Consider the following 19,447-nt stretch of genomic DNA (forward strand, 5'->3'; position numbering starts at 1 on the left):
CGAGCCTGCTCTGGGTGGAAAATCTTGGACTTTTCAGTCCTAATTTGCTGATTTGGGAGTGGTATCACAACCCTTCCTTGGAGAAGTCACCAGCTTTGAGTGGGGGGAGAAGAACAGATGCTGCAGGACACGCTCCTCCAGGTTTTGTCACCTCTGAGACAAAGCCCTGGGTCTCCTTTGGTGGGTTTTCCTCCAGCACGGAGAAGGTCCATGCCTCCCAGGACGGGATTGTTTGCCCCCCTTCGTTACTTGGATCCTTTAATTAAATTGATTGCTTTATAGTTTGCTTTTTGGGGAGGCTGAGAGGAGGAAGAGCAGCTCCTGGGGGGTTTCCCTGTGCTCTGAAACGGAGAAAAAAAGCCAAAAAACATCGATATGCCCAGAAATATTTATTTTAATAAAAAAAAGCTTCTTGGGCCGTTCTCCCAAGGTGTGTCCTCGGAAACCCCTCCGTTCTCCCGTATCCTGTTATTCCTGGGCACGGGGGGTGTCTGATGTCACACAAACCTGGGCGAAGGTGCCTTTTCACCCCAAAAATAGCCCCGGGGAGGGGGGAGGGAGAGAACATCATCCTACGGGTGGCCTTTCTGCTCTTCACCAGGGGGATATTGGCAATTAATACTTGTCTGATGGTGATAGCGCCTTTTTCCCCTACTTTTGGGCAGATTTTAATCAATCACCACGCTTAGCTGTGATTTATTTCTTTTTTTTTGTTTGTTTTTTGTTTTTTTCCCCCTTCTCTCCCCTTCTCTCCCCTCTCAGCTGGCGTTGGCCATAGCAGACCTCGCCCTGCAGATGGCTTCTTGGAAAGGCTGCGTCCAGACACTGGTTGAAAAGTAAGGAATCCTTTATGATTTAAGGCTCTCGGAGCTTCACCCATTTCCCTCGTCCCCGTTTTTGGTGGGTGATGACCCCGGGGCACTTCTCTAATATTGGCAATTAATACTTGTCTGATGGTGATAGCGCCTTTTTCCCCTACTTTTGGGCAGATTTTAATCAATCACCACGCTTAGCTGTGATTTATTTCTTTTTTTTTGTTTGTTTTTTGTTTTTTTCCCCCTTCTCTCCCCTTCTCTCCCCTCTCAGCTGGCGTTGGCCATAGCAGACCTCGCCCTGCAGATGGCTTCTTGGAAAGGCTGCGTCCAGACACTGGTTGAAAAGTAAGGAATTCTTTATGATTTAAGGCTCTCAGAGCTTCACCCATTTCCCTCGTGGTGGGTGATGACCCCGGGGCACTTCTCTAGCAGGAGGGACCATGATCTGCCTGGGTGGTGGCACTTAGAACCATGGAATGGCTTGGCTTGGAAGGGACCTTAAAGTTTCAACCCCCTGCCCTGGGCAGGGACACCTCCCACCAGCCCAGGTTGCTCCAAGCCACGTCCAACCTTGGCCTTGAACCCCTCCAGGGATGGGGCAGCCACAGCTTCTCTGGCCAACCTGGGCCAGGCTCTCACCACCCTCACACCAAACAAGTTCTTCCCCACATCTCAGCTCCATCTCCCCTCTTTCAGGGTCAAACCCTTCCCCCTCCTCCTATGGCTCCCCTCCCTGATCCAGAGTCCCTCCCCATCTCTCCTGGAGCCCCTTGAGGGACTGGAAGGGGCTCCAAGGTCTCCCCGGAGCCTTCTCTTCTCCAGGCTGAACCCCCCCAACTCTCTCAGCCCCCCCTCCCAGCAGAGGGGCTCCAGCCCTCCCAGCATCTCCATGGCCTCCTCTGGCCCCATCCAACAGCTCCATGTCTTTCTGATGTTGGGGACTCCAAAACTGGACACAGTGCTCCAGGTGGGGTCTCCCCAGAGTGGAGCAGAGGGACAGAATCCCCCCCTTGCCCTGGTGGCCACGCTGCTGGGGATGCAGCCCAGGACATGGGGGGCTTTCTGGGCCACCAGCACACATTGGCCAACTTTCCCCCACAACCCCAGTACCCCCAACAACCCCAGTAAGGCTGGTGCTGGATCTCTTTGAAATGCCCACCCTCCCCAAGGTGTTCTTCCTGCTCTGGACTCTCACCTGCCCTTCACACGTTGTCCTTCCTCCCCGTGGTTCCAGGTACAGCAACGACGTCACGTCGCTGCCCTTTCTGCTGGAGATCCTCACGGTGCTGCCAGAAGAGGTTCACAGCCGGTCCTTGCGCATCGGGGCCAACCGCCGGACCGAAATCATAGAAGATCTGGCCTATTATTCCAGCACGGTCATCTCTCTGCTGGTAAGGAGACCCAGCGGTGACCGAACCCCGGTCAACTGCTGAAGAAGCTCTAGGAGTTTCTTCTCCCCTCTCCACATCACTGACCCAGATCATTCCAGTCTGGATCTGCATGGAACAAGCTGATTTTATATATTTCACTTCCATATTTTGGTTCCTACCAGATCAAAATCCCAGTCAGGTTCTTGTTGTCTTCAATCTCCTGGACCATTGGTTCCAGTAGTTGGTCGGGACTGCATTTCTGCCCAGGCTGGCAGGGGATTGGGTTATTTGAGGGTTAAGCAAGAAATTATTTCAGCCTGTTATGGGGCTGTGCGTGTGTAGATCTCTAGATGTTCTCTAGATGTTCTCTAGATGTTCTCTAGATGTTCTCTAGATGTTCTCTAGATGTTCTCTAGATGTTCTCTAGATGTTCTCTAGATGTTCTCTAGATGTTCTCTAGATGTTCTCTAGATGTTCTCTAGATGTTCTCTAGATGTTCTCTAGATGTTCTCTAGATGTTCTCTAGATGTTCTCTAGATGTTCTCTAGATGTTCTCTAGATGTTCTCTAGATGTTCTCTAGATGTTCTCTAGATCTTCTCTAGATCTTCTCTAGATCTTCTCTAGATCTTCTCTAGATCTTCTCTAGATCTTCTCTAGATCTTCTCTAGATCTTCTCTAGATCTTCTCTAGATCTTCTCTAGATCTTCTCTAGATCTTCTCTAGATCCACACATCTCTCTTTATCTCTTAGAAGAAGGGCATTCAGATACTTAGAACTGGGGTTTCTCTCTCTTCTCACACCCCTTCCAAACACCAGTACGTACCTAATTCCTGGCCGTTGTGTGATAACCTGAGGTCATGCATTTAGCTCTTCTTGGCCAAACGAAGAGACTCTCCAACAATGAGACTGTCGTGGGCCCTGAAACAGGGTGGGTTTGGGGAGCAGAAGGGTGAGTGTTGAGGTGAATGGCTTCAGGGACTGAGGAGAAACGCTCCCTGCTGGCTTCTTCCTCTCCAGAGACACTTCTTCTCCTCTTCAGTCTCTTTTGACCTCAGTAAACACGTGGCCAACCTGATCCCTGCCCCGGGTTTTTAATTATGTTTTAATTGCTGTGCCTCGTCAGTGGCCATCTCCCCGCTCCCCGTGCCCCACACTGGGCTCTGGGGTCTCCCCATCTCTCCCAGTTGCCTCCATCACACCTTGCTGGTCCGTCCTTCTTTGGTGATGGAGCTGTAGCTGATGAAGACAGGAGGAACCTGAGCCTTTAGGACACTTCATCCACGTGAAGTGACCCACGTTTTTATACCATTTCTCCCAATTCTCTGCCCGGAGAAGCCTCACTTCTTACAGGGTGGTCACTTTGTCTTCTCCTGGGCTCCTGGAACCTGCCCTTTCCTTCATCCCTGCTCCTGCCTCTTGGGTGTTAGATGAAGCCCCCCATACTCCTCCTCCCTCCGAGTCCCCTCCTCTGGTGAGACCCAACCCAGACTCAGCCCCTGGTGGTTTCCCTCGCTTTAATTTGGGGGAAAAGCACAGAGTGGAGGTAAAAGGGGCTCAGTTTTTAAGTTTGCACCTGGCCTGGAAGCTTGGTAGAAGATCCCCATTCTGGTTCCACGCTGCTTTTTGTGGATCCGTGGTTAAGAAAGTCACAGAGTGTTTGGAATAGAGATATGAGTGTGGCTGATGTTCTGGTAGATGTTTTCACCTTTGTGCCATGTCCTCCTTTGGTGGTCCCCATGGAGACCTGGGAAGGAGGCGTCGTTCTCTGGAGTTACTCCAGGAACTCTGACAGAAAGGGGATCGTGATGATCAAGGATGTGTCAGGACACAGAGCTGAGCTGTGTCCTCTGCTCAGGTCCACCTTGAGAAGACTCTTTGCACAGAATCACATGGTTGGGGTTGGAAGGGACCTCTGAAGATCATCTACCAGAGCAGGGGCACCCACAGCAGCTCCCACAGGAACTTCTCCAGGGGTGTTGCAATGTCTCCAGAGAAGGAGACTCCACCACCTCTCTGGGCAGCCTCTGCCACCCTCACACCAAACAACGGCCTCCTCATGGTGTTCCCATGGAGCTTCCCCTGCTCCAGTTGGTGCCCGTTCCCTCTTGTCCTGTCCCTGGGCACCACTGGGAAAAGCCTGGCCCCATCCTCCTGACACCCACCCTGGAAGGATTGCCAGGCCTTGAGCAGATCCCCCCTCCCTCTGCTCTGCTCCACACTGAACACACCCAAGTCCCTCAGCCTTTCCTCAGCACAGAGATGCTCTAGGCCGCTCATCGTCTTGGCAGCCCTTTGCGGTCCCCTCTCCACCACTTCCCTGTCCTTCTGGAACTGGGGAGCCCAGCACTGGTCCCAGTGCTGCAGCTGGGGCCTCCCCAGGGCAGAGCAGAGGGGCAGGATGACCTCCCTCCACCTGCTGGTCACACTCTTCCTGATGCCCCCCAGGATGCCACTGGCCTTCTTGGCCACCTGGGCCCATTCCTGGCTCCTGGGCATCCTGGTGTCCACCAGGACTCCCAGATCTTTCTCCTCAGAGCTGCTCTCCAGCAGGTCCCCCCCAACTTGTCCTGGTGCAGGGGGTTATCCCTCCCCAGGTGCATCACCCTACACTTGTCCTGGTTGAACTTTATCAGGTTCCTCTCCCTCCCAACTCTCCAGCCTGTCCATGTCTTCTCCATCACGTTTCCATCGCTGGGTGGCAGCAGAGCCTTCTGCTGTCCAGGTCTTCTCCATCACACTTCCATCGCTGGGTGGCAGCAGAGCCTTCTGATGTGCCGGCCAACCCCTCCCAGGTTTGTGTCATCAGCAATTTAAGCTCTCTCCCACCAGAGGTCCATGCTGTTCCCACCAGAGGTCCACGCTGTTCTCACCCACCACCGTTAGGGGAGCCCAGCTCCACGTTTTCCTTAGGCTTCCTCCTCTTTGACCGACTCCTCCTCCTTGGCTTCTGGGAGCTCTTGTCACCTTCCTGGAGTCCCTGCTGCCCTGCCACCCCTCCCAGTGGCTGGAGAAGACACTGGTTGTCACATCGGTGAGACAGGACATGTCACCACGCTCCGGTGGCTCCCAACCCTGCCGTTCCGGAGACGAGGAGCGCCCAGGGCCGTAGCCGTGTCCTGAGACTCTCCTCAGACTTCCCTGCTTCTGCCTGGAGAGCAAAATTAAGGGGTTTTTGCTTTTTTTTTAGTGTAGGAATGGAATTGAATTCAATTTCTTGAGTCACAAAATGGGGTTTTAAAAAAATTGTGCAGGGACCGTGACAAAGTAGGACATTCCGCCTTCGGGACTGAAGTGTCGAGCGAGGAGAGAGGGTCTCTGGAAGATCTCCTTTGGAGGATTGCTTGGCCAGTCTGGGCTCCCTTCTGGGAGAAGGGGGTTTGGGATCCTTCTCCAGGTCCCTGCCCGTCCTGGGATCCTCCTCCAGGTTCTGCCCGTCCCGGGGTCCTCCTCCAGGTCCCTGCCCATCCCGGGATCCTCCTTAAGCTCTCTCCCACCAGAGGTCCATGCTGTTCCCACCAGAGGTCCACGCTGTTCTCACCCACCACCGTTAGGGGAGCCCAGCTCCACGTTTTCCTTGGGCTTCCTCCTCTTTGACCGACTCCTCCTCCTTGGCTTCTGGGAGCTCTTGTCACCTTCCTGGAGTCCCTGCTGCCCTGCCACCCCTCCCAGTGGCTGGAGAAGACACTGGTTGTCACATCGGTGAGACAGGACATGTCACCACGCTCCGGTGGCTCCCAACCCTGCCGTTCCGGAGACGAGGAGCGCCCAGGGCCGTAGCCGTGTCCTGAGACTCTCCTCAGACTTCCATGCTTCTGCCTGGAGAGCAAAATTAAGGGGTTTTTGCTTTTTTTTTAGTGTAGGAATGGAATTGAATTCAATTTCTTGAGTCACAAAATGGGGTTTTAAAAAAATTGTGCAGGGACCGTGACAAAGTAGGACATTCCGCCTTCGGGACTGAAGTGTCGAGCGAGGAGAGAGGGTCTCTGGAAGATCTCCTTTGGAGGATTGCTTGGCCAGTCTGGGCTCCCTTCTGGGAGAAGGGGGTTTGGGATCCTCCTCCAGGTCCCTGCCCATCCCGGGGTCCTCCTCCAGGTCCCTGCCCATCCCGGGATCCTTCTCCAGGTCCCTGCCCATCCCGGGATCCTTCTCCAGGTTCCTGCCCATCCCAGGATCCTCCCTGCCCGTCCTGGGATCCTCCTCCAGGTCCCTGCCCATCCTGGGATACTCCTCCAGGTCCTGCCCCATCCCAGGATCCTCCTCCAGGTCCCTGCCCGTCCCGGGATCCTCCTCCAGGTCCCTGCCCGTCCCGGGATCCTCCTCCAGGTCCCTGCCCGTCCCGGGATCCTCCTCCAGGTCCCTGCCCGTCCCGGGATCCTCCTCCAGGTCCCTGCCCGTCCCGGGATCCTCCGTTCCTGCCCATCCCAGGATCCTCCCTGCCCGTCCTGGGATCCTCCTCCAGGTCCTGCCCGTCCCTCCGTTCCTCCTTTCCCTCACCCTGGTGAGGTCAGGGCTTCCCCTTGGGGTCAGGTTTTGGTGAGGACACTCTTGTGCAGCAGAAGCGTTTGGCCATCACTGGAAGGACCCTGCAGAGGTGTCTTGGGGCTGTCTTCGCGTAGGTCCAACCCTGGTGGCCAATCCTCTTTTTGGCGGCGCTTGTTTTGTGGTGGGGATTATTCAATGGATGGGGCAGGGACACCTCCCACCAGCCCGGGGTGCTCCAAGCCCCCTCCAACCTCCCCTTGAACCCCTCCAGGGATGGGGCAGCCACAGCTTCTCTGGGCAACCTGGGCCAGGCTCTCACCACCCTCACACCAAACAAGTTCTTCCCCACAGCTCAGCTCCATCTCTCCTCTTTCAGTTCAAAACCGTTATCTCTTGTCCTATGGCTACAGGCCCTGCTAGAAGGTTTGTCCCCATCTTTGGGGGACAAGGAGGAGCTCAAGATACCAACTGTAGAGACTCCAGGATGGCTTTCCAAAAGTTCTTTATTATTTTGCTTAGAATCATAGAATGGTCAAGGTTGGAGGGACCTTTCAGATCATTGAGTCCAACCATCAACCCAACACTGACAAACCCACCACTGACCCATGTCCCTCAGCACCACATCTGCCTGGCTTTTAGATACCTCCAGGGATGTCCTCTTTCAGTTCAAAGCCATTATCTCTTGTCCTATGGCTACAGGTTTGTCCCCATCTTTGGGGGACAAGGAGGAGCTCAAGATACCAACTGTAGAGGCTCCAGGATGGCTTTCCAAAAGTTCTTTATTATTTTGCTTAGAATCATAGAATGGTCAAGGTTGGAGGGGACCTTTCAGATCATCGAGTCCAACCATCAACCCAACGCTGCCAAAGCCACCACTGACCCATGTCCCTCAGCACCACGTCTGCCTGGCTTTTAGATAGCTCCAGGGATGGTGACTCCACCACTGCCCTGGGCAGCCTCTGCCAAGGCTTGACGACCCTTTTGGGGAAGAAATATTTCTCCATATCCAATTGATATTCCAACACTTGTGGAATCACCCGTCAGAGTTGGGGTCCTAAGTGGTTCTTCCTTCTCCTGCCGCAGATGACGTGCGTGGAGAAAGCGGGCAACGATGAGAAGATGCTCATCAAAATCTTCCGGTGCTTGGGGAGCTATTTTGGGGAAGAAATATTTCTCCATATCCAATTGATATTCCAACGTTTGTGGAATCACCCGTTGGAGTTGGGGTCCTAAGTGGTTCTTCCTTCTCCTGCCGCAGATGACGTGCGTGGAGAAAGCGGGCAACGATGAGAAGATGCTCATCAAAATCTTCCGGTGCTTGGGGAGCTGGTTCAACCTGGGCGTCCTGGACAGCACCTTCATGGCCAACAGCAAGTTACTCTCACTCCTCTTCGAGGTGCTGGTGAGTATTTCTCTGGGGGAAAGGAGGTGGTGGAGAACCCTGGGTGCCAGGAGGGTGGTCCTCCATCTGTCCTCCTTGGAGGACCTGGGGAGAGCAGCACAGAGTCAGGGTCTCCCAGGGGTCTCTTTGCCTCCTGTTACCCCTGGGACAACACGTGAGGAACATCTAACATTGGCTGGTCTCTCCAAGGTGGGACCAAAAGCTCTCTGGAGGCTTCCCCCTGCCCGTGTGCGTGGTCCTCAGCTCAGGATTTGTGACGAAGGGACAGGACTGAGGGAGGGAAAGCACCAGCAGAATTTTTAGAATTAAACAAAAAAGTGTGTGTGGGGTTTTTTTCTGATTATTCCGTGGAGAAAAGAGACTCCGTGGCTCCTTCAGGGTTATTTTTTCCTGCCCATCTTCTATTTTGACCCCAAGAACGTGTGCTTGGAGGTGTCCACCAACAGGGAAAGACTCCCCTTTCCCCCCAAAGCTGCTGCCTTTGCCTGGTTTTTCTGGGAATTGTGGCTTTTCCTGCAAAGTTGGGGGTCTCCGTGTTGGAGGGGTTGGGTGGCAGGAACCATCCTCTCATCTCCACAAACCTGCTGCCAGAAGCCACCAAAAAAAAAACCCCTCCGAAGGCCATTTAATCTCCTATTGATACCTCTTCTCCTCATCCCTCCTCTATTAATCACCGATTTTGGAGCCCGTAATGAGCAAATATTGAGCTCCAGCGCAGGCAGGACCCGGGGGCTGGTTCTTCTGTGATGGTAGAACATTCACAGCAGAAGAAAAGATCTAACGTCCCAGAAATGGCCGTTTCTGACCGTGTCCAGGGTTGCCACCACGGGCTCCAGGTCTATTTCTACCTGTAGCTTCTCAAAGAGAGAGAGTTTTGGTCTCAAATGTGTCGTTTTCGGTCCTTGCTCCAAACCCCACCGTTTTACGGGGCTCTGAGCGAAACACGTGGGTGACTTTGAAGAATTGGGGAGTTTGGGCTCTAAAAGTTGTCTGGCGTCGAAGGAACCGCATCTGTTTAATACTAAAAATCAGTATTTTTTGGGAGGATTTGGTTTGGTTTGGTTTTCCTCCCAGATTTTTCCATAAAACTAGATTTTACTCCTTTTGTGACGTTTTCACCTTGGAAAGTCACCTGCTGAAGGTATCTGGGGTGGGGTTTTTGGCCCCCGTGGGGCCGGAGGGTGGGAGAATCCCCCAGGAACAAAGAGAAAGGAAGAATTCCTGGAGGAGGGAGGAATTCCTGGAGCTCTCCAAGAAAGGGGGAATTCCTGGAGGAGGGAGGAGTTCCCCAAGAAAGGGGGAATTCCCAGAGGAAGGAATAATTCCTGGAGGAGGGAGGTTTCTGGACCCATAACCCATCAATCATCTGTCCTTCCTCCCCTCGTTAGATGAGGGATCCCTCATTTGCATCTGCTCCCAGGGGCCGATTTAATTAACGAGGGAGGTAGATGAGGCCTCCGGTTCGGTGGGAGAAGGAGTGGACGATCTTCCTGCAGGGACCTGGCTCCTGAGTGATGCTGCAGCAGAAACTCAGCTCCTCCAGCTCAAAAATTAAGCTTTTTATGGTGTTTAATGTCACTTTTAAACCTTTTTCCCTCCTTCCACCTTCATGGAGACCTTGGGTGGTTTCCCAGATGTGCTGGGATCTCCTTTGAAGGCCACACGCCCAGTGGCTGCTCCTTTGTTCCCTCCTCCTTAATAACCCCAGTCTCTGCTCCCTCCTTAATTACTCAGGGTCATTAAGGCTCTCATTAAATCAGCCTCGACGCGTGGGACCTGAAATCTGCTTTTTCCAGCCTCAAAAAGCTGTCAAGGGGAGAAATATTTCTTGTGTGCTCGTGAGGAACCTCCTCTCCCCCTTCACCCAGGACTTGGTGATCCCGAGGGGTCTCCTTCCAGTTGGGGATGGTTGAGGGTTTGGTGACCCAGGTGGGATGAGGAGCACCAGGATGGGTTATGGGTTATTTTCCTCCTCCAGTGGCTTCTCCCGAGGACAACTCTATGGGATCCCACCATGGAGGGTCCTCTTTGAGCGGTGGTGGAGCAGCAGAGGGCGGTGGGAGGACGTTTTGTGGAGCTCAGTGGCTCTGCAGAAGTTCTACAAAGTATTCCAGGGACAACAAAAGACCCATTTTTTTCCCCGTTACCACCTATTTTGTGTCTCATCACCGGGCTCTTCCCCTTGGTTTCTTCCAGCAACAGGACAAGACGTCGTCCAACCTCCACGAAGCCGCTTCCGACTGCGTCTGCTCGGCCCTCTACGCCATCGAGAACGTGGAGACCAACCTCCCCTTGGCCTTGCAGCTTTTCCAGGGCGTCCTCACCCTGGAGAGTGCCTACCACATGGCCGTGGCCCGCGAGGACCTGGACAAGTGAGTCACCTTCGTGGTCATGCCCGTCGGGGAGGGCGAGGAGTTGGGTTAATTAACCCTCCTCGTCTCCTTCCGTGGTTATTTTTGGAATTGGCTGGGTTTGTCTGAAGCCTCCTGTGCAAATTTCTGGAATGATGACAAGTGACAACGTTGAAAGCAGCCCCGAGGAGAAGGACTTGGGGGTGTTGGTGGAGGAGAAGCTCCACATGAGCCACCACCAAGGTAGCCCAGAAAGCCCCCCTCATCCTGGGCTGCATCCTGGAGTTCAGAAGTGACCTGTGGTGGCTCCTCCCCACAGATGTCCATCCCCCATGGAGAGTTCCTCCCCATGGAGAGAGGACTGGACTTGCTGCCTCCTCCCCACAGATGTCCATCCATACCATGCCCAGTTCCTCCCCATGGAGAGAGGACTGGACTTTTCTTCTCCCCGACGTTGTCCTCCTTCTCCTCAACCCTCTGCTGAGCCCCTCCACGGGTCCTCAAAAATGGAGAACGTTTCCTTGCTCCCATTCCTGGGAGTTTTCATCCTTCTTCTGCCCCAGCTGTTGGGTCCCAGTTTAACCACTGAGCACCAGTAGTGCTCACTCTCCCTTTTTAATTGTGGCTGCCGCTAACGAACCCAAACGAGATGGGTCCTCAGATGGGTCTGGGCCCCTCCCTGGCACCAAAACTGGTATTTCCTCTCCAAAGCCCATCGTCCCTCACCCACACTTTTTTGTTGTTTCCCAGTTTAACCAGCTCCTGCCCCACACTGGTGTCCCCTCTGCCCCCTTTCTCCCCTTCTAAAGCATCGCTGAGAAAAATCAGAGGGGTCACCTCGATTTATGGTGAACCCCTGGTACCTTTTTCACCTCCTTTCTCTCCAAATTCCATCAGTTTTGGAAAAGGAGGTAGGAACTCACTCTTAACTGTGTTTGGCCAGATGTGAGCCTCGTGGATGGGTCAAGGTGTCTCCATCCATGAGGAACCCCCCAAGACCAACCGTGGAGCTGTAGGACATCGTCTGGTGGCCCATTTTTGGCTCTGGGGGTGGTCTTCAGCCAATCCCTTCTCCTTTTTTACCCTGGAGTGGAGAAGATCTTCATCTCTGGAGCAGCCTCCTCACCCCGGGGTTGAAAATTGGGAGCTCCCCCAGGACCAATGGCTTATCCCAGACCTCTCCCCAAATCCCTGGTAAGGGATTTGGGGAGAGGTCTGGGATAAGCCACTCGTGGATGGGTCAAGGTGTCTCCATCCATGAGGAACCCCCCAAGACCAACCGTGGAGCTGTAGGACATCGTCTGGTGGCCCATTTTTGGCTCTGGGGGTGGTCTTCAGCCAATCCCTTCTCCTTTTTTACCCTGGAGTGGAGAAGATCTTCATCTCTGGAGCAGCCTCCTCACCCCGGGGTTGAAAATTGGGAGCTCCCCCAGGACCAATGGCTTATCCCAGACCTCTCCCCAAATCCCTGGTAAGGGATTTGGGGAGAGGTCTGGGATAAGCCATTGGTCTCCCCCAAAAAATCCCCAATTTGGGGTGGTTTTATCCCCTTGGTGTGATGCCACCAGCTCGTGGCTCTGGGATCTCCTTCAAGCAGAGGAAAACTCAGGAGTTCCACCAAATTCCATTTCTCTTCAGAGCATCCCGGGTTTATTTTTAAAAATCTTTATTTTATTATAAAATTATTAGAGTTTGATGGGACCTTGATCTACTTCCAACCTCCCTCCCCAGGGCAGGGACACCTCCCACCAGCCCAGGTTGCTCCAAGCTCCATCCAACCTGGCCTTAAATTATAGTTTTACTTTAAATATATATTATAATTTTATTTTTTATATCTACTTTGGGCGTTTCTCTCCCGAAATGTGGCACCTTCTGGGCGTTGAGTTGGACTCAAGGTTGGTTTTGTCACCTCCAACCTTTTGCCTTTGTGGCCCTGGAGAAGTTCTCTCAGATGGTGGTGGTGGGTGGGGGGGGATATGAAAATTTGGTCAGATTTGGCTTATTGGAACGCGGCGTTTTCACTGAAAAAATATAAAATAAAAATAAATACCCAAGTTCCTCTATTTGAAGTGTTTTGCAACTGCTGATGGAAAGTTAAAGCAGAAGTTGGTATTTCATGGTCGGTGACGAAGCTCTGGGGCGCGTCTCCTTGTGCTGGTCCTGGGTGGAAGATCTTTCTGTGTCCTGTATGGGTCGTTTTTGGGTTTTTTTGGTTGATTTACTATTATTTTTGTTGTTTTCTCCCCCAGGGTGCTCAATTACTGCCGTGTGTTCACCGAGCTGTGCGAGACGTTCCTGGATAAGATCGTTTGCACGCCGGGGCAGGGGCTGGGGGACCTGAGGACGCTGGAGCTGCTGCTCATCTGCGCCGGCCACCCCCAGTACGAGGTGAGGAGGAAGCTCTGCCCACCTTCTCCCCTCCCCCAAACGTCTCCAAAGACCCAAATCTCACTTTTCCGGAGATGAGTCAGTGGAAAAAAAACCAAAACAACAAAACAAGAGAAAAAAACCCCCTTTTTCTTGTGTTGCCACGTGGTGGAGAACTTTGGGTTCCTCTGAGCTGCTGGGGCTGGGACACCTGCTCTGGGTTTGCTTGATCAACCTGGAGAAGAGAAGGCTCCAGGGAGACCTTGGAGACCCTTCCAGTCCCTCAAGGGGCTCCAGGAGAGATGGGGAGGGACTCTGGATGAGGGAGGGGAGCCCTAGGAGGAGGGGGAAGGGTTTTAAGCTGAAAAAGGGGAGATTTAGGTGAAATTCTTTGCCCTGAGGGTGGTCCTGGCCCAGGTTGGCCAGAGAAGCTGTGGTTGCTCCATCCCTGGAGGGGTTCAAGGCCAGGTTGGAGGGGGCTTGGAGCAACCTGATCCGGTTGAAGATGTCCCTTCCCATGGCTGGGGGTTGGACTAAATGGACTTTGAAGGTCCTTTTCCACCCAAACCATCCCGTGATTCTTCCAAAACCTCTTAATTAAACCCCCTCAGCGGGTGAGGTTGGACTAAGTGGACTTTGAAGGTCCTTTCCCACCCAAACCATCCTGTGATTCTTCCAAACCTCTTAATTAAACCCCCTCAGCGGGTGAGGTCCCTTTTCAGAAGGGTTGTCCTGGGCCGTGTTCCCTTCCCCGTGTCAGGTCCCACCAGGATGGGGATACAACTGATGAAGCCATGGATGGGATGTGGGTTGGGATGAGCCGGTGTCCTCTCCAGGACTGGGTTTTCCAGAAGCTTCCAGAGCCTGAAAGCTCATCAGAATGAGGAACTCCTAGCAGAGGAGTGACAGGCTGCTGCCGTGGGGCTGGTTTGTGGTGGAAGTTGAGGAGCAACTCTTCATTAGGGCTCTGAGGTGCTCACCTGGGACTCGGTGGCTCCTTTAGTCCCCTTTCCAGGTCTTCCTTTGAGCTCCATCTCCCTTGGGCCATGATGTGTGGGAGGAACTGAAACTCCACAGCTGCTCCTGGAGAAAAAAAAAACACATCTGCACTCATTTTTCTTAGAGATGTGGTTTAATGGTGGCTTTGGGTTGGGTTGATGGTTGGACTCCCATCTCTGAGGTGCCTTCCAACCCAGATGATTCTTTGAAGGTCTCTGGGTGGAGAAACTCTTCCACCCGTGGGGTTTTGGGTGATGATGGTGGCAGCAAAACGCCTCCGGGGCTTCTCGGGGCGAGGGTTGGGTGATGTGAGAGGAGGTGACGTGACGCGAGACGAGGTGACGATGGGAGAGGAGGTGATGTGAAACGAGGTGATGGCCACGCTCCTGAAGCCCGAGAGGCTTCTTTAACCCTTCAAGGTTGATTCTGCAGAGGAGAGGTTTTGCTCCTGATGGGGACAGGTTCTGGGATGAACTCAGTGGCTTTCAAATCCCTTATTGTACGGGGGAGAAGGTGGGGACACCATCCATGGTCCATCATCGCACGATGAGGCACCACCTTCAGCTGCCCCCAGAGAAGGTTTCTCCATCGGTGGGGCAAAAAAACCCCCAAAAAACCCAACTCCTCCTCTTTTGCTAACGAGATGCTGGATTTTTCTTCCTCACCAGGTGGTAGAAATTTCCTTCAACTTCTGGTACCGGCTTGGGGAGCACCTCTACAAGACGGACGATGCCGTCATCCACAGCATCTTCAAAGCCTACATCCAGCGCCTTCTCCACGCTCTGGCCAGGCACTGCCAGCTCGACTCGGACCACGTAAGGGGGGGGCTTTGTTTCCCTCAGCTGCTGGGGGTGGTGGGATGTCTCCGTCCTCCCCACGCTTTCTGGTGCCTGGGAGCTGCAGGATGGAATCATAGAATCATCTGGGTTGGAAAGGACCTTCAAGGTCATCTCGTCCGACCCCCAATGATGACCTTCTCCTCCAAATTCCCTCGGGTGGCTTGGTCCTGGGGAGAGAAGAGCAGGAAGGATCCATCCCTCCTCTAAAACTCAACCCCTTGTCTCATCCCAGTTGTGGAACCAGCATTTTCTCACCCTCTTGTTGTCCCTCTTCTCCCTCAGGAAGGTGTCCCGGAGGAGACGGACGATTTCGGGGAGTTCCGGATGCGGGTCTCGGATCTGGTGAAAGACCTCATCTTCCTGGTGGGGTCGGTGGAGTGTTTTGCTCAGGTGGGTTTTGGGGAGCGTTGAGGAGGAAAACACCTTCATTCCCTCTCCGTGCCAAGCCCTGGTGGACCTTACGGTGGTGGGGAAGGAGGTGACACAACGTCATCTCCTCGAGGAAGTGTCCCTGTCTTGAAGCAGGTGGTGGGGACCTCGGTGGGAGAAGCAGGAGCTTCTCAACTTTGGGGAAGGATATTCTGGTCCCCAAAAATAGCGGGGTGGTCTGTGGAGCTGGGGTGGGTTCTTCAGGTCCGTGGCTGGAGTCTTGGTGTTTCAGGAGTGACGGGGTGGGATTCCTGTGTCCCTCCCCCACCCCAAGCTGTGGGGGGTTGTTTTTTTTGCAGCTTCTTCTTCTTCTTGTGACCCCTCCTCTTCCTCTTGCAGCTTTACGCCACGCTGAAGGACGGGAATCCCCCCTGGGAGGTGACGGAAGCCGTCCTCTTCATCATGGCCTCCATCGCCAAGAGCGTTGACCAGTGAGTGTGGACCATCCCCGGGGCCTTGGGGGCAGGAGTTTTCTGGAGACACCACGAATATCCCAAGGATATTCCGAGGAACGTGCTTTTCCAGGCAGAATCAGTCAAAAACCAGGCTTTATTTCAGATAGTCCTCAGTGAACGTGGGGGGAAGAAGCCCTTGCACCCCGAGGAGTGAAGTCTCCTCTTCCTGGCCAGGAGTATGGGTGCAGGATGAAGGAGTTGGACCTTCTCAGGTCTCTGATATTCATGGAGTTATGGAATGGGTTGGGTTGAAGGACCTTCAAAGTCCATTTAGTCCCACCTCCTGCCATGGGAAGGGGCATCTTCAACTGGATCGGGTTGCTCCAAGCCCCCTCCAACCTGCCCTTGAATTCCATGGGAAGGGGCATCTTCAACTGGATTGGGTTGCTCCAAGCCCCCTCCAACCTGCCCTTGAACCCCTCCAGGGATGGGGCAGCCACAGCTTCTCTGGCCAACCTGGGCCAGGCTCTCACCACCCTCAGGGTGAAGAATTTTCCTCCCAAGATCTTCTCTGAGTAGACTTTGGGACTCGCCCAGTTCCCACACTGGGAACAGGCTCCTCTGGCTTTAATTAGCTTTATTCTTGTGCTTTAATGAACTTATTGAGTTCCTTCTCCTCTCTCTGGTGGAGCTGGAGGTTGCTGTGGCTCCTCCACATCTCCACAGGGTTTGGCTGGGCTGATTCTGAGCGAGTGACACCAGAGTCTCCGTCGTGTCCAGTTAAACCAGTTGCTTGGTGGAAACGGGCTCGGGGCGCCCTGTGGGGTTAAACTTGGCTGATTTGGTTGTTTTTGTGGTTTTTTTTCCGCCCTGCAGGGAGAACAACCCAACGCTGGTGGAGGTGCTGGAGGGGGTGGTCCGACTGCCCGAGACGGTGCACACCGCCGTGCGCTACACCAGCATCGAGCTGGTGGGGGAGATGAGCGAGGTGGTGGACAGGAACCCCCAGTTCCTGGGTGAGTCATGGGATCACCAAACGGTCTGGGTTGGAAGGGACCTTAAAGACCATCCAGTTCCAACACCCTGCCCTGGGCAGGGACACCTCCCACCAGACCAGGTTGCTCCAAAGCCCCCTTCAAAGTCCACTTAGTCCAACCCCCAGCCATGGGAAGGGACATCTTCAACTGGATCATGTTGCTCCAAGCCCCCTCCAACCTTGGCCTTGAACCCCTCCAGGGATGGGGCAGCCACAGCTTCTCTGGCCAACCTGGGCCAGGCTCTCACCACCTTCATAGTCGAGAATTTCATCCCAAGATCTCACCTAAATCTCCCCTTTTTTGGTTTAAAACCATGACCTTCCCATCCTGTGGCTCCCCTCCCTCATCAAGAGTCCCTCCCCATCTCTCCTGGAGCTCCTTGAAGGACTGGAAGGTTCTCCAAGGTCTTCCTGGAGCCTTCTCTTCTCCAGGGTGATCCCCCTCAACTCTCTCAGCCCAAATTCCCCCTCCGACACGGACACGCCACCCCCCTGCCCTGTCCCCCCCATAACTTTCTCCTCACCCCATCTTTCTCCCGGGCAGATCCCGTGCTGGGTTATTTGATGAAGGGTCTTTGCGACCGGCGATTGGCCTCGGCGGCGGCCAAGGCCATCCACAACATCTGCTCCGTGTGTCGGGACCACATGGCCCAGCACTTCACCGGGCTCAAATTCTCCCTCCGATGCCAGACACGCCACCCCCCTGCCCTGTCCCCCCCATAACTTTCTCCTCACCCCATCTTTCTCCCGGGCAGATCCCGTGCTGGGTTATTTGATGAAGGGTCTTTGCGACCGGCGATTGGCCTCGGCGGCGGCCAAGGCCATCCACAACATCTGCTCCGTGTGTCGGGACCACATGGCCCAGCACTTCACCGGGCTCCTGGAGATAGCCCGCTCCCTCGACTCCTTCACCCTCTCTCCAGAGGCCGCCGTGGGGCTCCTCAAGGGTGAGTCCTCCAAGAAGTCCCACCCCATCTCTCCTGGAGCCCCTTGAGGGACTGGAAGGGTCTCCAAGATCTCCCCGGAGCCTTCTCTTCTCCAGGATGAACCCCCCCAACTCTCTCTTGGTGGCTCTCAAGGCATCGCTTGGGGCAGGAGGGAGAAAAAGATCCCTCCTGGGTTTAGAAGTCCCCGCTCTGAGCTTGAAATTTGGGGAAAGAACCAGTTGAAACGCTCACGGCCCGGTTCGCAACTGGTCACTGTGGTGTCCCAGCACGTGGGGATGGGCCACACGGGGTGGAAAATGGCCAGTATTTGTCATTTTAGAGACAGTTTGGGACACAAGAATGTAGTTTTTCAGCTCCATTTCCCGAGCCCTTGGGCATCTTATGTCCCTTCAGCCGGGGAGGAGCAGGACTCGTGTCCTCCTTCAGAGGTTCCTGATGGATCCTGGTGCTTCTCAAACCTCTACAAACTTCCTTGGTGTCCCCCAGATGTGTCCCCTCTGCCTTCAGATCATCTGGACACCAACGTTCCTTCCTCCTTCCCATCCCATGGGAGCTATTTTGGAGTCTGGGTTGACCGAAGGGTTTGACCAAGCTGTGGAGAACCATCTCCTGGTCCTTGTCCTCCAGGGCTGGTGCCACCCAACGCTCTCCGGTGCTCCCTGAATGTGTTTGTCTTCTTTGTCTTCCAGGGACAGCCCTGGTCCTGGCCCGGCTGCCCTTGGAGAAGATCGCGGAATGCCTCAGCGAGCTCTGCGCCGTGCAGGTGATGGCGCTCAAGAAGGTACGTCCCAGTTGGAGCTGGGTCAACCTGCTCCTCCTCACTGGTTTGGAGGGGACGGGTGGGAGGACACCGAGCTGCCCGGTGCAGCTCCATCTGCCGTGGTGTCCTCAACGACAGAGGAGACCAGGAACCTTGTCCCTAAGTCCCTCCTGGCTGGAGAAACATGAAGTGGGTTCGATTGGATGATCTCCAGAAGGTCCCTTTTCCAACTCCAACGATTCCCTGATTGTGTGAAAACGGTCCCCAAAAATCAGTTTTATGTGGGCAGGAGCCAAAGAACTTCCCTGAACCCACCTCCTCCGGGATGGAGAAGGTGGGAGCTTGACTATCCCCGTGGGGGCAGGTGGTCACCTTCTGGTTGTCCCCAAAGCCGTGGTGGCCACAGTGACCTTTACGTGCAGATCCAGGAGAGATCTCAGGGGGGTGACAGGAGGAGGGAGGGCAGCCCTGAGAAAGGGACACGTGTGTGTGTGTCCCATCTCTCCAGGATGACCCGTAGCCACACCAGAAGGTCTGGGAGAGGGTCTAGAAGGTTCTGGAAGCTCCAAGGAGGAGCCCTCACCCCTCTCCAGGCTCCTCTTCCACCTGGGGTCCTCTCTGAGGAAGATCAGGGGGGTTTTGGGGTGGGGGGAAGATAAAACAGAAGCCCCCTCTGGGCTTTGCTCCGGGGGGAGGTGGAGGTTCTGCTGGGGAGGTGTCTCCAGCCTCCTGAGTTTTCCCAAAATCCCATTTTTTCTCCTCGTTTTCCAGCTGCTCTCTCAGGAGCCGAGCAACGGCCTCTCCTCAGACCCCACCGTGCCCCTGGATCGACTCGCCGTCATATTTAGGTGAGGAGGAAGGAGCTGAGGAACCCCCCCATGATCCCCCCCAACCTCCCAATAGGGCGGGGGGCTCAAAACCTAATTAGTGAAGGCTCGTTTAGCCCCGACCCCACCACGAGGAACGAGCTGGAGATGGTCCCTCTCTGCTCCTGGGGGAGAAGGGGGGGGTTTGGAGGTTCCAACCCCCCCTTTTCTCACTTTTAAACCAAAAAAATAACTGGAGGGTTTAGTTAAAAAAATAAAATAATAAAATATTATAATAATATTCATCATCATCATCATCATCATCATCACCCTTTTAACCCTTCTCTGCTTTTCACAGACACACCAACCCCATCGTAGAAAACGGACAGGTCCATCCGTGCCAAAAAGTCATTCAGGAAGTAGGTGGGGGATTTTTGGGAGGGGGGGA

The 19,447-nt window shown here is 54.3% G+C and overlaps 1 protein-coding gene across 1 annotated transcript in view; it reads left to right on the forward strand.

Annotated features, from left to right (window-relative positions):
• The window catches only part of TNPO3 (transportin 3), a gene marked incomplete at its 3' end in the record, with an annotated part of 28,439 nt that overhangs the window by 635 nt on the left and 8,357 nt on the right, over positions 1-19,447 (forward strand). The window contains exons 3-16 of the mRNA XM_014960738.1: positions 763-836; positions 2,050-2,206; positions 7,927-8,070; positions 10,267-10,442; positions 12,671-12,809; positions 14,456-14,602; positions 14,909-15,016; positions 15,395-15,486; positions 16,327-16,466; positions 17,031-17,131; positions 17,343-17,433; positions 18,123-18,214; positions 18,965-19,041; positions 19,358-19,418. Coding sequence (XP_014816224.1) covers positions 763-836; positions 2,050-2,206; positions 7,927-8,070; positions 10,267-10,442; positions 12,671-12,809; positions 14,456-14,602; positions 14,909-15,016; positions 15,395-15,486; positions 16,327-16,466; positions 17,031-17,131; positions 17,343-17,433; positions 18,123-18,214; positions 18,965-19,041; positions 19,358-19,418 — 1,599 coding nt within the window. The remainder of the gene's footprint in view (positions 1-762; positions 837-2,049; positions 2,207-7,926; positions 8,071-10,266; positions 10,443-12,670; positions 12,810-14,455; positions 14,603-14,908; positions 15,017-15,394; positions 15,487-16,326; positions 16,467-17,030; positions 17,132-17,342; positions 17,434-18,122; positions 18,215-18,964; positions 19,042-19,357; positions 19,419-19,447) is intronic.

Source organism: Calidris pugnax, unplaced genomic scaffold (genome assembly GCF_001431845.1).
Source record: "Calidris pugnax isolate Ruff unplaced genomic scaffold, ASM143184v1 scaffold490, whole genome shotgun sequence".
Classification (NCBI taxonomy): Eukaryota; Metazoa; Chordata; class Aves; order Charadriiformes; family Scolopacidae; genus Calidris; species Calidris pugnax.